The sequence below is a fragment of the Pelophylax lessonae genome (genome assembly GCF_965119305.1).
Source record: "Pelophylax lessonae genome assembly, chromosome: 3".
Classification (NCBI taxonomy): Eukaryota; Metazoa; Chordata; class Amphibia; order Anura; family Ranidae; genus Pelophylax; species Pelophylax lessonae.
In genome coordinates this window covers 323,457,946-323,478,233 of record NC_138770.1, presented here as the reverse complement: position 1 = coordinate 323,478,233, position 20,288 = coordinate 323,457,946, and the positions used below count along the sequence as shown (strand labels likewise).

General features: G+C 39.1%; 1 protein-coding gene across 1 annotated transcript in view; it reads left to right on the top strand.

The window, feature by feature from the left end:
• The window catches only part of CSMD1 (CUB and Sushi multiple domains 1), a 2,644,830-nt gene that overhangs the window by 2,554,791 nt on the left and 69,751 nt on the right, over positions 1 to 20,288 (top strand). The window contains exons 58-60 of the mRNA XM_082250071.1: positions 12,186 to 12,362; positions 12,679 to 12,858; positions 17,553 to 17,726. Of these exons, the coding sequence (XP_082106197.1) occupies positions 12,186 to 12,362; positions 12,679 to 12,858; positions 17,553 to 17,726 (531 nt within the window). The remainder of the gene's footprint in view (positions 1 to 12,185; positions 12,363 to 12,678; positions 12,859 to 17,552; positions 17,727 to 20,288) is intronic.

Here is a 20,288-nt window from a genome sequence, read left to right as displayed (position 1 = left end):
AGGTTTTTATTGAATAGCGGAATAGGAAATATGATCAAAAAAAGTGTATGTATCTCGCACGTACACAACCACACTAGGCCCCAATTACTATTGTTTGTACCCCTAAAAGGCTAGATGAGGAGTAGGGGGGGTATGGAACAGGCAGCACCCTCAAACCTTCAGAAGTATGAGATGAACCCCAACAACTTGGAAAGGTGGATCTCTCTCACACGTACCGACACAGACTATCCCGCAATTCAATTGATCCTCAAAGGTTTTTATTGAATAGCGGAATAGGAAATATGATCAAAAAAAGTGTATGTATCTCGCACGTACACAACCACACTAGGCCCCAATTACTATTGTTTGTACCCCTAAAAGGCTAGATGAGGAGAAGGGGGAGTATGGAACAGGCAGCACCCTCAAACCTTCAGAAGTATGAGATGAACCCCAACAACTTGGAAAGGTGGATCTCTCTCACACGTACCAACACAGACTATCCCCCAATTTAACTGATCCCCAAAGGTTTTTGATTAAATAGCGGAATAGAAAATATGATCCAAAAAAAGTGTATGTATATCACACGTACACAACCACACTAGGCCCCAATTACTATTGTTTGTACCCCTAAAAGGCTAGATGAGGAGTAGGGGGAGTATGGAACAGGCAGCACCCTCAAACCTTCAGAAGTATGAGATGAACCCCAACAACTTGGAAAGGTGGATCTCTCTCACACGTACCGACACAGACTATCCCGCAATTCAATTGATCCTCAAAGGTTTTTATTGAATAGCGGAATAGGAAATATGATCAAAAAAAGTGTATGTATCTCGCACGTACACAACCACACTAGGCCCCAATTACTATTGTTTGTACCCCTAAAAGGCTAGATGAGGAGTAGGGGGAGTATGGAACAGGCAGCACCCTCAAACCTTCAGAAGTATGAGATGAACCCCAACAACTTGGAAAGGTGGATCTCTCTCACACGTACCAACACAGACTAGCCCCCAATTTAACTGATCCCCAAAGGTTTTTGATTAAATAGCGGAATAGAAAATATGATCCCAAAAAAGTGTATGTATATCACACGTACACAACCACACTAGGCCCCAATTACTATTGTTTGTACCCCTAAAAGGCTAGGAGTAGGGGGAGTATGGAACAGGCAGCACCCTCAAACCTTCAGAAGTATGAGATGAACCCCAACAGCTTGGAAAGGTGGATCTCTCTCACACGTACCAACACAGACTATCCCCCAATTTAACTGATCCCCAGAGGTTTTTGATTAAATAGCGGAATAGAAAATATGATCCCAAAAAAGTGTATGTATATCACACGTACACAACCACACTAGGCCCCAATTACTATTGTTTGTACCCCTAAAAGGCTAGGAGTAGGGGGAGTATGGAACAGGCAGCACCCTCAAACCTTCAGAAGTATGAGATGAACCCCAACAACTTGGAAAGGTGGATCTCTCTCACACGTACCAACACAGACTATCCCCCAATTTAACTGATCCCCAAAGGTTTTTGATTAAATAGCGGAATAGAAAATATGATCCCAAAAAAGTGTATGTATATCACACGTACACAACCACACTAGGCCCCAATTACTATTGTTTGTACCCCTAAAAGGCTAGGAGTAGGGGGAGTATGGAACAGGCAGCACCCTCAAACCTTCAGAAGTATGAGATGAACCCCAACAACTTGGAAAGGTGGATCTCTCTCACACGTACCAACACAGACTATCCCCCAATTTAACTGATCCCCAAAGGTTTTTGATTAAATAGCGGAATAGAAAATATGATCCCAAAAAAGTGTATGTATATCACACGTACACAACCACACTAGGCCCCAATTACTATTGTTTGTACCCCTAAAAGGCTAGGAGTAGGGGGAGTATGGAACAGGCAGCACCCTCAAACCTTCAGAAGTATGAGATGAACCCCAACAACTTGGAAAGGTGGATCTCTCTCACACGTACCAACACAGACTATCCCCCAATTTAACTGATCCCCAAAGGTTTTTGATTAAATAGCGGAATAGAAAATATGATCCCAAAAAAGTGTATGTATATCACACGTACACAACCACACTAGGCCCCAATTACTATTGTTTGTACCCCTAAAAGGCTAGATGAGGAGTAGGGGGAGTATGGAACAGGCAGCACCCTCAAACCTTCAGAAGTATGAGATGAACCCCAACAACTTGGAAAGGTGGATCTCTCTCACACGTACCGACACAGACTATCCCGCAATTCAATTGATCCTCAAAGGTTTTTATTGAATAGCGGAATAGGAAATATGATCAAAAAAAGTGTATGTATCTCGCACGTACACAACCACACTAGGCCCCAATTACTATTGTTTGTACCCCTAAAAGGCTAGATGAGGAGTAGGGGGAGTATGGAACAGGCAGCACCCTCAAACCTTCAGAAGTATGAGATGAACCCCAACAACTTGGAAAGGTGGATCTCTCTCACACGTACCAACACAGACTATCCCCCAATTTAACTGATCCCCAAAGGTTTTTGATTAAATAGCGGAATAGAAAATATGATCCCAAAAAAGTGTATGTATATCACACGTACACAACCACACTAGGCCCCAATTACTATTGTTTGTACCCCTAAAAGGCTAGGAGTAGGGGGAGTATGGAACAGGCAGCACCCTCAAACCTTCAGAAGTATGAGATGAACCCCAACAACTTGGAAAGGTGGATCTCTCTCACACGTACCAACACAGACTATCCCCCAATTTAACTGATCCCCAGAGGTTTTTGATTAAATAGCGGAATAGAAAATATGATCCCAAAAAAGTGTATGTATATCACACGTACACAACCACACTAGGCCCCAATTACTATTGTTTGTACCCCTAAAAGGCTAGGAGTAGGGGGAGTATGGAACAGGCAGCACCCTCAAACCTTCAGAAGTATGAGATGAACCCCAACAACTTGGAAAGGTGGATCTCTCTCACACGTACCAACACAGACTATCCCCCAATTTAACTGATCCCCAAAGGTTTTTGATTAAATAGCGGAATAGAAAATATGATCCCAAAAAAGTGTATGTATATCACACGTACACAACCACACTAGGCCCCAATTACTATTGTTTGTACCCCTAAAAGGCTAGGAGTAGGGGGAGTATGGAACAGGCAGCACCCTCAAACCTTCAGAAGTATGAGATGAACCCCAACAACTTGGAAAGGTGGATCTCTCTCACACGTACCAACACAGACTATCCCCCAATTTAACTGATCCCCAAAGGTTTTTGATTAAATAGCGGAATAGAAAATATGATCCCAAAAAAGTGTATGTATATCACACGTACACAACCACACTAGGCCCCAATTACTATTGTTTGTACCCCTAAAAGGCTAGGAGTAGGGGGAGTATGGAACAGGCAGCACCCTCAAACCTTCAGAAGTATGAGATGAACCCCAACAACTTGGAAAGGTGGATCTCTCTCACACGTACCAACACAGACTATCCCCCAATTTAACTGATCCCCAAAGGTTTTTGATTAAATAGCGGAATAGAAAATATGATCCCAAAAAAGTGTATGTATATCACACGTACACAACCACACTAGGCCCCAATTACTATTGTTTGTACCCCTAAAAGGCTAGGAGTAGGGGGAGTATGGAACAGGCAGCACCCTCAAACCTTCAGAAGTATGAGATGAACCCCAACAACTTGGAAAGGTGGATCTCTCTCACACGTACCAACACAGACTATCCCCCAATTTAACTGATCCCCAGAGGTTTTTGATTAAATAGCGGAATAGAAAATATGATCCCAAAAAAGTGTATGTATATCACACGTACACAACCACACTAGGCCCCAATTACTATTGTTTGTACCCCTAAAAGGCTAGGAGTAGGGGGAGTATGGAACAGGCAGCACCCTCAAACCTTCAGAAGTATGAGATGAACCCCAACAACTTGGAAAGGTGGATCTCTCTCACACGTACCAACACAGACTATCCCCCAATTTAACTGATCCCCAAAGGTTTTTGATTAAATAGCGGAATAGAAAATATGATCCCAAAAAAGTGTATGTATATCACACGTACACAACCACACTAGGCCCCAATTACTATTGTTTGTACCCCTAAAAGGCTAGGAGTAGGGGGAGTATGGAACAGGCAGCACCCTCAAACCTTCAGAAGTATGAGATGAACCCCAACAACTTGGAAAGGTGGATCTCTCTCACACGTACCAACACAGACTATCCCCCAATTTAACTGATCCCCAAAGGTTTTTGATTAAATAGCGGAATAGAAAATATGATCCAAAAAAAGTGTATGTATATCACACGTACACAACCACACTAGGCCCCAATTACTATTGTTTGTACCCCTAAAAGGCTAGGAGTAGGGGGAGTATGGAACAGGCAGCACCCTCAAACCTTCAGAAGTATGAGATGAACCCCAACAACTTGGAAAGGTGGATCTCTCTCACACGTACCAACACAGACTATCCCCCAATTTAACTGATCCCCAAAGGTTTTTGATTAAATAGCGGAATAGAAAATATGATCCCAAAAAAGTGTATGTATATCACACGTACACAACCACACTAGGCCCCAATTACTATTGTTTGTACCCCTAAAAGGCTAGATGAGGAGTAGGGGGAGTATGGAACAGGCAGCACCCTCAAACCTTCAGAAGTATGAGATTGTGTTCACTGTACCCCACAAAGATTGAGTTCACTGCACCCCACAATGATTGTGTTCACTGCACCCCACAAAGATTGTGTTCACTGCACCTCACAAAGATTGTGTTCACTGTACCCCCCAAAGATTGTGTTCACTGCACCCCACAAAGATTCTGTTCACTGTACCCCACAAAGATTGTGTTCACTGCACCCCAAAAAGATTGTGTTCACTGCACCCCAAAAAGGATGTTGTTCACTGCACCCCAAAAAGGATGTTGTTCACTCCACCCCAAAAAGATTGTGTTCACTGCACCCCACAAAGATTGTGTTCACTGCACCCCAAAAAGATTGTGTTCACTGCACCCCAAAAATGATTTTGTTCACTGCACCCCAAAAAGGATTTTGTTCACTGCACCCCAAAAAGGATGTTGTTCACTCCACCCCAAAAAGATTGTGTTCACTGCACCCCAAAAAGATTGTGTTCACTGCACCCCACAAAGGATTTTGTTCACTGCACCCCAAAAAGATTGTGTTCACTGCACCCCAAAAAGGATGTTGTTCACTGCACCCCAAAAAGGATTTTGTTCACTGCACCCCAAAAAGATTGTGTTCACTGCACCCCACAAAGGATTTTGTTCACTGCACCCCACAAAGATTGTGTTCACTGCACACCAAAAAGGATTGTGTTCACTGCACCCCAAAAAGATTTTGTTCACTGCACCCCAAAAAGATTGTGTTCACTGCAGCCCAAAAAGATTGTGTTCACTGCAGCCCAAAAAGATTGTGTTCACTGCAGCCCAAAAAGATTGTGTTCACTGCAGCCCAAAAAGATTGTGTTCACTGCAGCTCACACACAGAAAAATGGATGTGGATCACTGACACCTGCCTATCTCCAATCCCACACCACACAGCAATATCGATTGTAGTTTGTAGAACACAGTTTCCCTAAAATTCAGCAGACTCTGTCCCTAACAGGATTGAGAAGAGATCGTAGATCAGGATTGAGTGCAGACCCCACCCCCCACACAGCAATATCGATTGTAGTTTGTAGAAGACACTGACCCTATAATTCAGCAGACTCTATCCCTAAAATGCCTACAACTCGCCCTGCCTAAACACTCCGACCTGTCCCTCAATTCTATCCGGACACAAATGGTTTTTTCCTGCCTATCTTTCCCTAATCAGCAGCCAGCACGTTGATGTGTGCTCTGTCCCGGAATCTAAGCAGCATAATGACGCCGCTGCGGCTGCCTCGAACTTATAAAGACTTGGTCACATGCTTCAGACGGCCAATCACAGCTACTGAGACATTTGCAGGCATGGCTGGGATGGCTTAAGGCACACCAGTTAAACGATTGTTGATTGGCTGTTGAAAGCCCGCCATGAAAAGAGCGCCAAAGCATGCAAAACCCGGAAATAAAACGACCGAACACGGATTTTTACCCGAACATACAGTAAAGTGTCCGTGTCCGTGTTCGGGTACAAAAAATCCAATTATTCGGTACGAACACGAATAATACAGTCCGTGTTCGCTCAAAACTATTTACGTCCTTTTTTTCCCACAAACAGAGCTTTCTTTTGGTGGGATTTGATCACTTTTGTGCTATAAACAAAAAAAGAGCGACAATTTTGAAAAAATAACAATATTTTTCACATTTTTTATATGAAATCCCCCCCCCCCCCAAAAAATGTAAAAATCAAATTTTTTTATCATTTTAGGCCAATTTGTTTTCTGCTACATATTTTTGGTAAAAAAAATCACAATAAGCGTATTTTGATTGGTTTGCGCAAAAGTTATTGCGTTTACTAACTAAGGGAAAGATTTCTGTCGTTTTTGGTGTTTTTTTTTTTAACGAGTAATGGCGGCGATCTGCGATTTTTTTTGCGGGACTGCGACATTGTGGCGGACAGATCGGACCCTTGACTGACATTTTTGACACTTTTGGGGTTACCAGTGACATTACTACAGTAATCAGTGCTATAAATATGCACTGTTACTGTAAAAATGACACTGGCAGGGTAGGGGTTAATTTTATTGGAGAGGGAGGGGTTAATGTATTCCTGGTGCTTACTGACATGTGTGGGGGGAGGTGACTATGTGACACAGGGACAGATCGCAGGTTCAGCTATGCTGAACCCTGCAATCTGACCCTGCCTGTCACTTAGGAGATCCGCCCGTTTTGTTTACACAAGCGGGCAGATCTCCAGACTCGATTCCCCGACGATCGGGGAAGAGCAGCGGCGATCGCCACTGCTCCTCCCCTGGCCCGACTCCCGCTGTGACTGAATACACGCGCGTGCACCGCCGAGAAGGGGGTGTGTCTGCCGACGTAGGTCTACATCGTCAGACCTACAAGAGCCACTTTGCCGCAGTAGAGCTCTAGTGAGCAGCGGCAAAGTGGTTAATAGTGGTTTTAGTCTAATCCCTGCAATCGATGCACAGGTGGAGTCCTTTTTTTTTTCATTAAAGAACAGGGTTCCCCCTGAACGTTACGTTGTGTGCCTAATAAGGCCCTTCTCTAAATTCTCATCAAGCCCTTCCCTGAGCACCTTTAAATTAGGTTCTGACAGAATGAAAGAATATGGGCTAGGGAGCCCATGCTACCACATTGTCTCCAACAGTTGGGGAGGTGCCAGGGTATATTTTGGAGAGCTTGTATGGGGTTAGGTACCACTAGCGAAGAGTTTTCTGGTAAGCTTCCCAGTGATTAGAGCATTGGAAAGCTTTGCAAGTTATTCTAAATATGCTATTTAGAAAAATCAAAATATTCTTCCCAGTCTGCTCAGAAATGGGCGGATCTGATGCAGAAAAATAATTTATCACTGATGGCTGCTGTGTGTCTGAGAGAGGCAGCATGAAGAGGACTTAAGCAGATTGTGACAGGATCAGTGTGTCTATTCTGGATCTGGATTTAACCGGGCTAGCAGTAAAAGGAGAGTTTGGTTCAGAGGACTCACCATTAGCCACTGGAGGATGGGAGAGCTCTGTTCTCTGTGTCAGACTGAGGCTGGATGGCTGAGAAGAATAGAGCCTAGGAGAAAGCTGCTGGCTCCATCTTGGCTGCAGCTCGGGTTCGGGGTGAAGAAGGTTGTGAGCTTCCATAGCGCATTAAAGTCCTTTTGGTGCTTTAACATAGTGCCTAATTGTGGCAGGAAAGTATAGGGTGCCAGATGGTTGGAATGTGCCCCTTGAAAAGTTGCTGTGTGGTCACTAGAGCTAGATAGTCAACGGAGCTCTGGTGTTATGCCATTTCTTTATCAGAATCCTGCAAGTACAGAATCTGATCAATAATGAAAACGTCACTACTATTCAGACTCAGTATCCAAAAGAAAGTAGGATTCTGCAACAAAGTTTGTTAAAATCCCTGAAACATACATTGATCACTCAGAGGAGATTTTGTTTTTGTTGTTTTCTCAGCAAACGTGGAATGACTGTTTAAAGTACTCCTCCATAAAGAAAAGCAAATATGCTGCACTGGTTCTCATTAAGACAGAGCTCTAACAAGAAAACATATTATTTAAGAACAATAATAACTTCCTGAGAGGTGCTGCTTTAAAATATAAGACTTTATTTTGATAGAAATAAAATTCATGTCTTCATTAGAAATTGTACCATACATAATGCTAATGAGATCCCTAGCTAGCCACCACTGTATCTGACTTGCTGAGCAAGACTATCATCATTTTTAAATTATTTCTAACCTTTAAAGGAAAGACACTGACATTTATTTTACATCTAATCAGAAAAAAATAATATAGACATAATATCTTATAGACGTAGATGAGAAAATCATTATCAGAATTCTATATGTTTTCAATACACTAGATACATGTTCATTAGTCTAGAGTATGTACAGTATATATTCATTTTTTTATATCATGTTTGCTTAAAAATCTTTGGTGATTTCATTCATGTTTACTTTTCACAAATAAGAAAGTTAAGCGTTTATTAGTAAGTCAGTAATTTCACTCTGATGCTTAAGTGCTCTGAGCATTATTATGTATGATATTAGACACCATTTTTACCAACTTTTTCAGCCTCTTTCTTACCTTGTTTTGTTATCGTTAACAATAATTCTTAGTTTGTTTTGTAGTGGTTGCATAGAGGCTAAATAGGGCAGAAGAGTTCACTTTGCAACAATACTGCACTATAACTATTATGCAGACACATTGCATCATGTAAGCATAGTAATGGAGCACATATGTTTTAAATATTGCATGCAACAGTCAGTTGTTACTATACATAAGCCACAATCCGCTAATTTTACCAGTATGCCATCCACCAATAGGCAATTGTGACAATAGGTGGGCAACAAACGGTAAGTGTGACTATATGCATACAACAAGCTGACAAATGTGACTATATGTAGACAAAAAATAGGCAATTGTGAAAATGTGTGGACATCAAATAGGCAATTATGACATTTTGCTGAAAATAAATGGGTATTTGTGACAATATTAGGACAACAAATGGGCAACCATGACACTGTAGACAACAAAAGGGGCAACCATGATAATTACAGAAAATCAATTGGCAACAGTCACAATATGCTGGCAACAATAAATACCTCTTAAATCCTTTTTTGTACTTATTGTATACCTGCTACTTAACTGACCTTTAAATATTTTTGGGTAACTATACACAGTTATAGTCCTCTGTCCACTATATGTACCTCAGTATTTATATTTCTAGTGGAGGAAAAATCAGATTATGCTAATCTAATATACATTCTTAAATAGACCTTGTCACTACTAATCATGCAAAAAGTGGAATAGAGAACTTACCTTTGCAGTGTAGGTATCCCTATTTTTGGCACAATTTGCTCTGCTGTTTTGTGGAACCTCTAACACTTTTAGGTGTCTCAATGGCTCATTTATGCTGCTTCACCCTGCTCTTACATCACCACAGCCCATCACTGCTGCTAAGAGATCCTTTTTGGACCCTGAACACAAGTTTACATCCTTTGTCAAAATGTTTGGAAGCACACATTTGAACTTTGCTTGTCTCAACAGTTAGTAAGTAGAGGGATCTGTGTGGGTAGACTTTTAAAAGCCATATATGATTACACTTTGTAAATTTTGCCCATGCTGAGCACCTGGATTGTTATACTGAGCCTTCTTCATATTATGAGCCTTTTGTGCTGGCTTAAATACATCTATGGTTTACTGATTTGGCACTTCTAGTACAACATATAGTATAACATTTGATATACATTATAAAATTTAGCAAAGAATGGTCCACTATTTACAACAACACCAAAAGCACAGGAGAATATGAGGGTCTGAATTGAAAGTGATGGCTATGTAGTAATGAGATGAATAACTATTGCCTATATCAGTGAAATATGGAGATGTTTTCAGACAATTATGAGACCAGACCTTGGTATCAGCTTGGTGTGAAAAGCAATGGCTGCTGTCAGCCTGTCAATACTTTACACAGGCTAAGTGTCAACCACTATTTGCATGAACCTGTCATTTTAGCTGCAAAAAATCAGGTGAATGCATTGTGAAGGAGGCCATAAATAATCTGCACTAGCAGTCAATTGCATCATGTTCAGCAGGCAGTACAGCCTGCTGAACGCAACTGTGGGGACACTTTTTGCTGTGCAGAAAGCATTGCAGTCACGACAATTGCCTTTGTAAGGAGGAGCGGTTGGTGGGCAGTAAAAACAAAGATCGATATGTGTTTACCACCCCCAAAAACAAGTGTAAATGTGGACTAAAAGTATCTCACTGTGCTTTTGTGATCGTTATTATGATGACCACACAGTACAGGACCTGTACTAATGTAATCATCACAAAGCTAATGATGATTACGACAAAAGCACAGCAAGATAGGTGCTGTAGCTGTTTATCATTCATGGCTGCAGAGTGTTTTGCACTTGTATAGTTATACTCTACAAGTGCAAACACTCTGCAGCCATGGATAATACTCTTGTGTGCTGTCTTACACTGGGTGTACCTGGGTAGGGGAACTTTGACCGGGAAATGTGCTTGTGTGCAATCTATTCTCTTCAAGTCAGCACTGCCTGCTATTGCTCCCACCTTCTGGATAAGGATTGCCTAACTGTGCAAAGTGTGCCTGGCCGCCACAATCCCACACACATTGCTAGCTACAGCCCCACCCTCTGCCATCAGGAGTTACTGAGGGAATGAGGCAGGCAGGCATCTCCCACATATCCCTCCACCATCTGGGAATGAATGCTTCAAAGATGCGGCATCAGCTACCTACAAGCCAAAACAGTTCCTACTTCCTGGGTCCCTCTGATGATATAATGGGGCCTAGGGAAATGTTAATTTTTACCGGACATTCTAGAAGCAGGTCATGCATTGCCTGCACATGTACCATGAAGCTGTCCGGGCCCCCTACAAACTGGCCGGTGGTCCCTCCTTATCAGCGACCCTGAAGACTGATGACATCTGTTATAGTGGAAGTCTCAAATCCAAGCACTTCAGAAGGTGATGGGCAGAGAATTTCCAGCTCATGGGAGATCAATCAAAGCACAAGCACACTGAGAGTTATGGTCACAGAGGCAGGTACTATGCATTTACTGTAACTCATTTACAACCACAAACAGTGGGTGTCACCATGTGTTTTAACAGAAACATGCACCAATCGTAGTATCTGCTGTAACAATTGAAAAAAAAAATGTCTGCCACACTGGACAGGAAGGTAACACAGCTTGAAATATGGTATGACTTCTTGTTTTTAAATAACTTTAATTAACAGTAAGAAAAAAAAAGATCTGTGAAGAAAAATATATAATTTCTGACTAAATATATAATTTCTGACTCAATATGCTAAAGGTTTAAGATTTCTATTAGCCTGCCAGATTTCTGCTAGTACGGTTTATTCAACCTGACTTGCTTAAGATGGTTTTCTTTTAGTGTGGAGGCTGTTCAATGTTGTCTTTTATAAAAGTTGTTGTCCCATGCTTAAGCAAAGATCTGATTTGAATATAAACATTTTGTGGCCAATTTGTAAACTTTGGAAAAACAAGAGTAGCACTGTACTCAGTATGTATTCCCATTCCCCTTACTTTTGATTTGGGGTTTATCAGACCTCATCATAATCATATAGTGGTGGAAAGGAATTATAGCAGCTCCATATTGAAATGAGTATTGTAGCAGCTACTGTTTTTTTGTTTTTGTTTTTTCCTGGACATCTTCTTATTTTAATGAATTTCTGCTTTAGGATCCTAAAATATTTTGTTCTGATGATCCCATTTTTTTTTCTTTTTTACCAAATGATTAAATAAGAATATTCACTTTAAATATAAATAGCATCTTTTGACAAACATGATACATAATAGATTACCAAAAATTCATGTTATAAAAAGAGTGAGTACATTTGAAAAACCAAATGGCCTGCAAACTTTTTCAATGAAAAATGTCTAGAATAAATGTATATTTTATTACTGTTTTGTTGTTTGATAAATGTAAACCTTTACATGCATCTGTGCTATAAAAAAATAAATGTGTCTGCTTTAATCCTACCTGTCATTTTTCTACAAGTATGCTGATTTAAACTTCATCTTTCTGACAGCGGTATCCTGTGGAAATCCTGGAACACCAGCCAATGGCATGATAATTTTCAGTGATGGAATACTTTTCTCAAGCTCTGTCATCTATGCCTGTTGGGAAGGTTACAAGACATCAGGGTTAACCACTCGACATTGCACTGCCAACGGAACCTGGACTGGAAGTGCTCCAGATTGTTCAGGTCAATAGTCAACTCACTGTCAAAACTGATTAGAAAAGTGTCAAGTACTTTTTAACTAATACACTGAATGATTCTTCATTTTCTTTTGTATTTCTGTTTCTGTTCTTCTTATTCTCCAATCAGCATGCCCATACCAATATGTTTTTGTATAATAAGCTCTAATTTACACACTACATTCTAGTAGGATAATACATTTCACCCATACATGAAATATGAATGACAGTGGCAACACAGGCATAATGCAACGTATTAATGCATAACACTGATCTCTGATTATGTCTTTAGATAATAACTGTTTGTATTTTTTCCCTTCTAGTTATAACTTGTGAAGATCCAGGGCCCATTGCTAATGGTTTTCAGATAGGAAAAGATTTTACATTTAACAAGACACTGACTTACCAGTGTAACCCAGGTTACCTAAGAGATCCTTTCACCTCATCACCCATGATGTGTGGCAAAGATGGCACCTGGAACCAAACAAAACCAGCATGTAAAGGTATGTGAGACTTGATCTTTTATATCAGCTGTGTCAGTAACCTTTAATCTATTTATACATCGTACAGATGCGCTACTTACCAGGTACATTAAGGGGACCCCCAGGCCTGATATTTAAAGGGATTTTTCATTTTTATTGCTTCACTTTAGGCATCTTTAAAACCACTGCTTCTGTAAAAACGAACGTTTAAATTTTTTTTTTTTTGCATTGATACATGTTCCCGAGGGCAGTACCCGGGTCCCCATACATTTTTATTTAGCAATAACTTAAATATAAACCTTTAAAATTAGGACTTTTGATTTATCATGTTCGTGACCCATAGACTTTAATAGAGTTCACATGTTCGCTAGAACTTTTTCCCTGTTTGAGATGTTCTGGTGCCCATCACTATTTTAGAGTAAGAAAAAGGTTTTTTTTTTTTTTTGGGGAGCCCATGGTAATGGCAAGAAATATAGAGCTAAAGTATAAAAAACTTTATATATGTTACTATTTTGGGATAGTTTACTGTCGATAGTAAAACCTGTAAATCGGGAGATATCCATTAACATCTACTAACAGGCAGAGGTCCCATTTATCTCGAAAAAAGAGGTAAAATTCACATGGACATACTCAGTAGTTGCGATGATATGTGCGTTTTTACTAACACAGTTTAGCCATTACAATTTATTTTACCCTCAGGCATTAAGGGGTAAAGGGCAAGGTTAAAGGGGATACATTAAGGTAGGGCACACTTTTTCACTTTTGGGAGCTGCACAATTTTCATTTATACTTGGTGTTACAAATATTACCAATACCAATAATTAAAAGCCCAGAAAGTGTTGAGAACATATGAGTTATTTTTTTATTGGGTATGAAAGATTAGAATAAGTGTGACAAATTAATATTATCTTAATGCATTTTATCTTAATATGGGACTACATTGGTGGTTACATTGTGGTTTCATTGTGATTAAGATAACATTAAAATATGGCTTAACAACTGATAAACATTTTTATGCATTTTGATTTAAGGGATTGCCCACAAATAATGTTATACAAACTACATTTTTTAAAGAACGGCATTATTATTATTGCTAAATGATGGACACAGGATTGTAGCATATGGCTTTGATTGTTGCAGTATATAGTGAACAAACAATTGTATTAAATATTCCTGAACCATCAAAAAGTTAAAGGATAACCATACTCCACATAAAAAAGCCAGTGGGTGTTCTTTCAGTTTCTGGCTTTTGACTTTATATCCTTAGGCACTGCTAAAAGAGTTAGCACTATACTCTGCATATACAGTACTATACTATACATACTCTCCATTGGATAGGAGCTCTGCCAGCTACAATCTTCTCCAGAAGTTTGTTTCTCTTCTAATTATTGTGGTAATATTGAAAGATGTATAGTGTTGTCCTGTACAGCCTGGATAGTTTAATAGTTTAAAGAACATTGATTGCTTCACAGGTAATGGCCCTATGAAAGCTACCATTTGTATATGCTCTTTGGTGGGAGTACAGGTATTTTTTAAATACAATGCAGTCAGCAGTGTTTGATTTTTTTTGTTTTGCTTTATGGTTCTTGGTATATAATCCAATTTCATGAATGATCTTTCAGAGCAATGCAAGTATGTACAAACTGAATAGAGACGTTTTCAGTTATGGTATTTGTTGCCTATAACTGAAATGTCCAACACATTTGGTATATGAACTATATAAAATGTACGATATTTAAACTAATTTATTACTGTCACAAATTATTAAGTAAATGCGAAGTCTTGTTCTATAACATGACCAATGAAAAATTATTTCCTTATAACAAAAAATAAAAGTTTACTTCGTTACATTGTCTAATGTCTAATGTGAAAGTACATTACCACAGGTAATGTATGTGCCACATATCCTTATCTGAAATATTTCTGTGATACGTTTTAGCATGGTCCAGACATTGTCTTGTATATTGCTGGTATTCATGCAACAACAGCTGCTTAGGAAAATAACAAATACATAAGCTGGGGCTGGATGTACATAGAGATAAAAAACTTACAGGGGTTAATTTACAAAAATTGGAGACGGAGAGTACAAAATCCAGTGCAGCTGTGCATGACAGCCAATAAGCTTCTAACTTCAGCTTGTTCAATTTAAACAAAACCTGGAAGCTAATTGGTTTCTATGCAGAGCTGCACCAGAATTTGAACTCTCCAGTTTTACTACTAGAACTAGACGAGGATGCACTTCCATATGCTCCAAAAGGCCACATAACTAAAACTTAACCTTTCTTGTAAATCATAAAAGGTATGTAATTGTTCATAACAGGAATACATACCTATAGGATGAGGTCAATCCCATTATATATGAATCAACGTTTCATCTCGTTGTACGAGCCCGATATATCACCATATCCACAAAAAAGCTTCTCTTTTTATCAAGACTGCATTGACACAAGGCATATCTCACCCCACAAAAAAGAAAAATGGTGTGGAATGTGGCAGGACACAAATTAAATCATGTGAACCTAAATTAAATAAAAGTCAGAAGGTGCTCACAAAATCAAATCACCCAAACCTTACATGTTTCACTCTTCAAATAGAGCTTAGTCGGAGGAAAAACAAATCAAAGAAAAGTGAAGAAGATGAGTAGTCAAGAGTATCTGACTGTCACATGGTGAAAATAAAATGGTGTATAAATTTGCTTGTAGTCTTTCTATTTTTTAACCTGATCATCTAAAATGGCCCCCGCACATGTTTATTGCTGAGGGGAATGCTATCACCATCTCGTGGATGAAAATCAGAACTACAAGACAATCACCTATTATTGATTGCTCCTATCCCATATATCATTGTCCTGTATAATATATATATATATATATATATATATATATATATATATATATATATATATATATATATATACACACATACAATTCCTTTTGAGCAAAAAGGTATCAGAAGTAAATGTAGATTATTTTTCTTTCCTAGATACCAATATGAATTACATCACCTTTACCCTCGGCTTCTTTAGTAAGGCAGTGGTCGTCTTGGAGGTGTGTTTGGGGTTGTTATCATGTTGGAATACTGCCCTGCGGCCCAGTTTCTGAAGGGAGGGGGATCATGTTCTGCTTCAGTATGTCACAGTACATGTTGGCATTCATGGTTCCCTCAATGAACTGTAGCTACCCAGTGCTGGCAGCACTCATGCAGCCCCAGACCATGACATTCCACCACCATGCTTGACTGTAGATAAGACACACTTGTCTTTGTACTCCTCACCTGATTGCCGCCACACACACTTGACACTATTTGAACCAAATAAGTTTATCTTGGTCTCATCAGACCACAGGACATGGTTCCAGTAATCAATGTCCTTAGTCTGCTTGTCTTCCCCAAATTGTTTGGGGGCTTTCTTGTGCATTATCTTTAGAAGAGGCTTCCTTATGGGATGACAGCCATGCAGACCAATTTGATGCAGTGTGAAGCGTATGGACTGAGCACTGACAGGCTGACCGCCTACCCCCTTCAACTCCTGCAACAATGCTAGTAGCACTCATACATCTATTTCCTAAAGACAACCTCTGGATATGACGTTAAGCATGTGCACTCAACTTCTTTGGTCAGCCATGGCAAGGCCTGTTCTGAGAGGAACCTGTCCTGTTAAACGACTGTATGGTCTTGGCCACCGTGCTGCAGCTCAGTTTCAAGGTCTTGGCAAACAATTCTTTTTTCAGATCCTCAGAGAGTTCTTTGCTGTGAGGTGCCATGTTGAATTTCCAATGACCAGTGTGAGAGAGTGAGAGCGATAACACCAAATTTAGCACACCTGCTTCCCATTTGCACCTGAGACCTTGTAAAATGAATGAGTCATATGACACCAGGGAGGGAAAATGGCTAATTGGGCCCAATTTGGACATTTTCACTTAGGGGTGTACTCACTTTTGTTGCCAGTGGTTTCGACATTAATGGCTGTGTGTTGAGTTATTTTAAGGGGAACGGCAAATTTACACTGTTATAAAAGCTGTACACTCACTACTTTACATTGTAGCAAAGTGTAATTTCTTCAGAGTTGTCACATGAAAAGATATAATTATTTACAAAAATGTGTGGGGTGTACTCACTTTTGTGAGATACTGTATAATGGCATTGACCTCATCCTATAGGTATACCTGTTATGATCAATTACATACCTTTTATAATTAACAATAAAGGTTAAGTTTTAGTTAAGTGGCCTTTTGATGTGTTGGGAAGTGCACCCTCGTCTAGTTCCAGTTTACTTTCCAGTTTTAGTAAATCAACCCCACAATATCTGAATGTCCGCTCCTAGCTCAATTCTAGCCATTCAGTGTACTGATGAGTATTGTTAATGCTAGAAGGACAGAGTATAGAGTCTAAAGAGCCACAAGCCTCCATATTTTTATTGTCAGTAATAGATTCTGCATAATTGCCCTAATAGCAGTGATTTTAAAGGCTATGCTGAATTTGATGTTGAGTCTAATAAATTATTTCTAAAGCTGTTTTTTTTCTCAGGTCCTCATCATGTTGTATTGTATGCATGGTTGGTTAATAGTAGCATTTAATGACATATGAGTATGTAAAAATCACAAATACCAATCTACTGTACAGAATGGGAATTAATTAAGCATTTATATAAGTATATTAACAACAAAACATTTGACTATATCCTGCAGTGACCTTAAAATATATATTTTTTCAAACAGCCATATATTGTGGTCAGCCCCCTCATGTACCTTACGGAAAGCTTCAAGGGTCAGATTTCAGCTGGGGGTCCAGTGTCAGCTATACATGTGTTGAGGGTTATCAGCTGTCTACTCCTTCTGTTCTGTCTTGTGAAGGAAGAGGAACATGGAGAGGAGAAATTCCACAATGTCTCCGTAAGTTCAGAACTTAATGTATTTTTTTTTTTTATAATGAAATCAGTAGATAGCACATACTTTACTGCTTTAAACAGTTTCTTGATGAAGAAGATTTGCTTCTGCTTAGCAAGATCACCTAAGTAGAAGCATACCTTTAGAAGGTAAACCTATTTTAGTAAGAGAAACATATGTCATATTTTCTGCTACTTTTTTCATGGGAAAAAGTCAACTGTCATGTCAACTTGTATGTGTTGTTAATTTGCATATTTTTTCTCTCCTCTGGTAATTTCAGTGGTCTTGTAAATACACCTAGTATGGAGAATAATAGCTGTCCTTGCATTTAGTTCACTGCATGCAGGAAGTGATGCAATTACCTTCAATGGAAACACCTGATGATTTCACCAGTTTTTAAAGTACACTGCCATTTTTGGATGCCTTAGCTTTGTGTTTAGGGTCATTATCCTTTTGGAGAATCCATGACCTGTGATGCAGACAGAACTTTCTGGCATTGGGCAGTATGTTTTGCTCCAGAATTCCTTGAGAGGTGTTGAGAGTTCATTGGGCCCTGTACAGATTCACGGTACCCCATGCCAGATGCAGCACAGCAGTTTCAAGACATAACCGAGTCTCCTCCATGTTTCAGAGTAGGGACAATGTTTTTTTTTTTTTTTTTTTCTTAAAGCTTCATTTTTTGGTCTGTTAAATTGAAAATGGGAGCTTTTTGTCAAGACATATAAGCTTTGCCTCATCTGTCCAACTAACATTCATCCAAAAGCATTGGAGCTTGTTAATATGCATGTCATTTTTTTCCAATTTGGCTTTTTTCTTTTTTTCTTTTAATAATGGAGTCCTCCTGGGTCTTCTTTCTTTAGGCACACTGTTGCTCAAAAAGTGACAGGTGGTGAGATCATCAATAACTTAAATGTACTGTATCTTGACCTTAGAGTGCAATTTGTATCTTTTGGATGATTTTCTTGATGCTTTAGCTACCATTTGCACCATCTTTCTTTTGAGTTTCCTATTGAGTTTCCCCTAGCCATGTCTAGGGAGCTTGGCTACACTTCCTTGGCCCTTAAACTTCTTAATAATATTTGCAACCGCAGTTATAGGAATGTAAAGCTGCTTGAAGACGGTTTTATACTCTACCTTTGACATGCTGGTATATCATTTTCTTTCTGATTTCCTCAGGCAGCTCTCTTTGCTTTCTCTAATCCATATTCAATGTGGTGCACACAATGAATAAAAAGAGCAGAGTGATTGCATTTCCTCTTTTAAATACAGTAGGCTGACAAACCTAATATAAGACTGAAGATGTGTTTGATACTAATTAAAAAAAAAAAAAAAAAACAGTTAGTCTAAGATATCCCTATGATCCAATAATTCTAAGCTTTTCTAGGGGTACCACCAAATCTATGTGGGCCATTTTATAATATCTTTGTGCAATAATGTATTTCTTTTCACATTTTCTCTACTATGACACAACAAAGGCATCCAGGTATACTTGAGATAATGGCTTTTATTTTTTCACTTTTCAGGAGGAAAAAAAAACACTGTTTCACTGAGCTCTAAAGGTCCAAACACATTTTTCTACACCTATACTCTCTAGGAAAGTGCAGTTAAACAAATGAAAATCAAATGTGTTACCAAAGTAACACAAGGTAGTCTGATTCCCTGGTAGTCAAAGATAATAAAGATGAATTCTCTCATATTCTGGGCTGACAGGTTCTCAAGATATGTGTACTCCTTTGCTTTCCACCATGACTAATTTTCACTTATAAGACCTCAAATTGTGAATATTTACAGTTATTCAATAAACCAGTAACCTTTACTTCATTCATCATCATACACAATTCTGCTCAATCTACAAATGGATGAAGTGTTGATAAAATAATGAATATCTATCCATGGTTTCATAATGCAAGGTTAGTCCATCAATCACGATGTCTCCCATTAAAAGATTAAGTTTCTATATCTAACTTACTATGGACTGCTTGTAGCTGTGACTTCTTAAATCATCAGTCAACTGAGCATCACTTGATGCTTCTGAGGATAATGGCTTTGGTAACAGAAATAGCATGGGAATTTTTCCAAAAGCTTGAACTTATATTTTTTTATTGGCAAGAAACAATTACTTTTCCCATCCATTTATGACTAAGAGGACCGTCGCCAAATAACTCTGAAATGTTAAATGCAAGCATTTAATTAGTAAAGATTATAGTTGATGCACTTGAAATAAGTTCTTTAATTTTTTTGGACACAAAGAGCTTGAAGCACTAAACTGTTGCACATACATTTCAAGCAGTATTGTCACATTTTTCTATGTGGTAATACTACTTAATTCATCATGAAGGGAAACAAGTTCAGGCATTGTTAACTCCTACAAGTTTTCCATTGGAATATTTGGAATCAGATTAAGATATCTGATTCATGAAAAAATTTAACTTAATGAATAAGCAACAAGTAAAGTGAACCTATAGCTAACTGATGGACATTCAAGTATTTGCATGCTCTAAATCTCAAAAATAGTAAACAAGCTTTAAACCAACTATTCACTGAAGCCTGTAGCTAGAGGCACTGAGG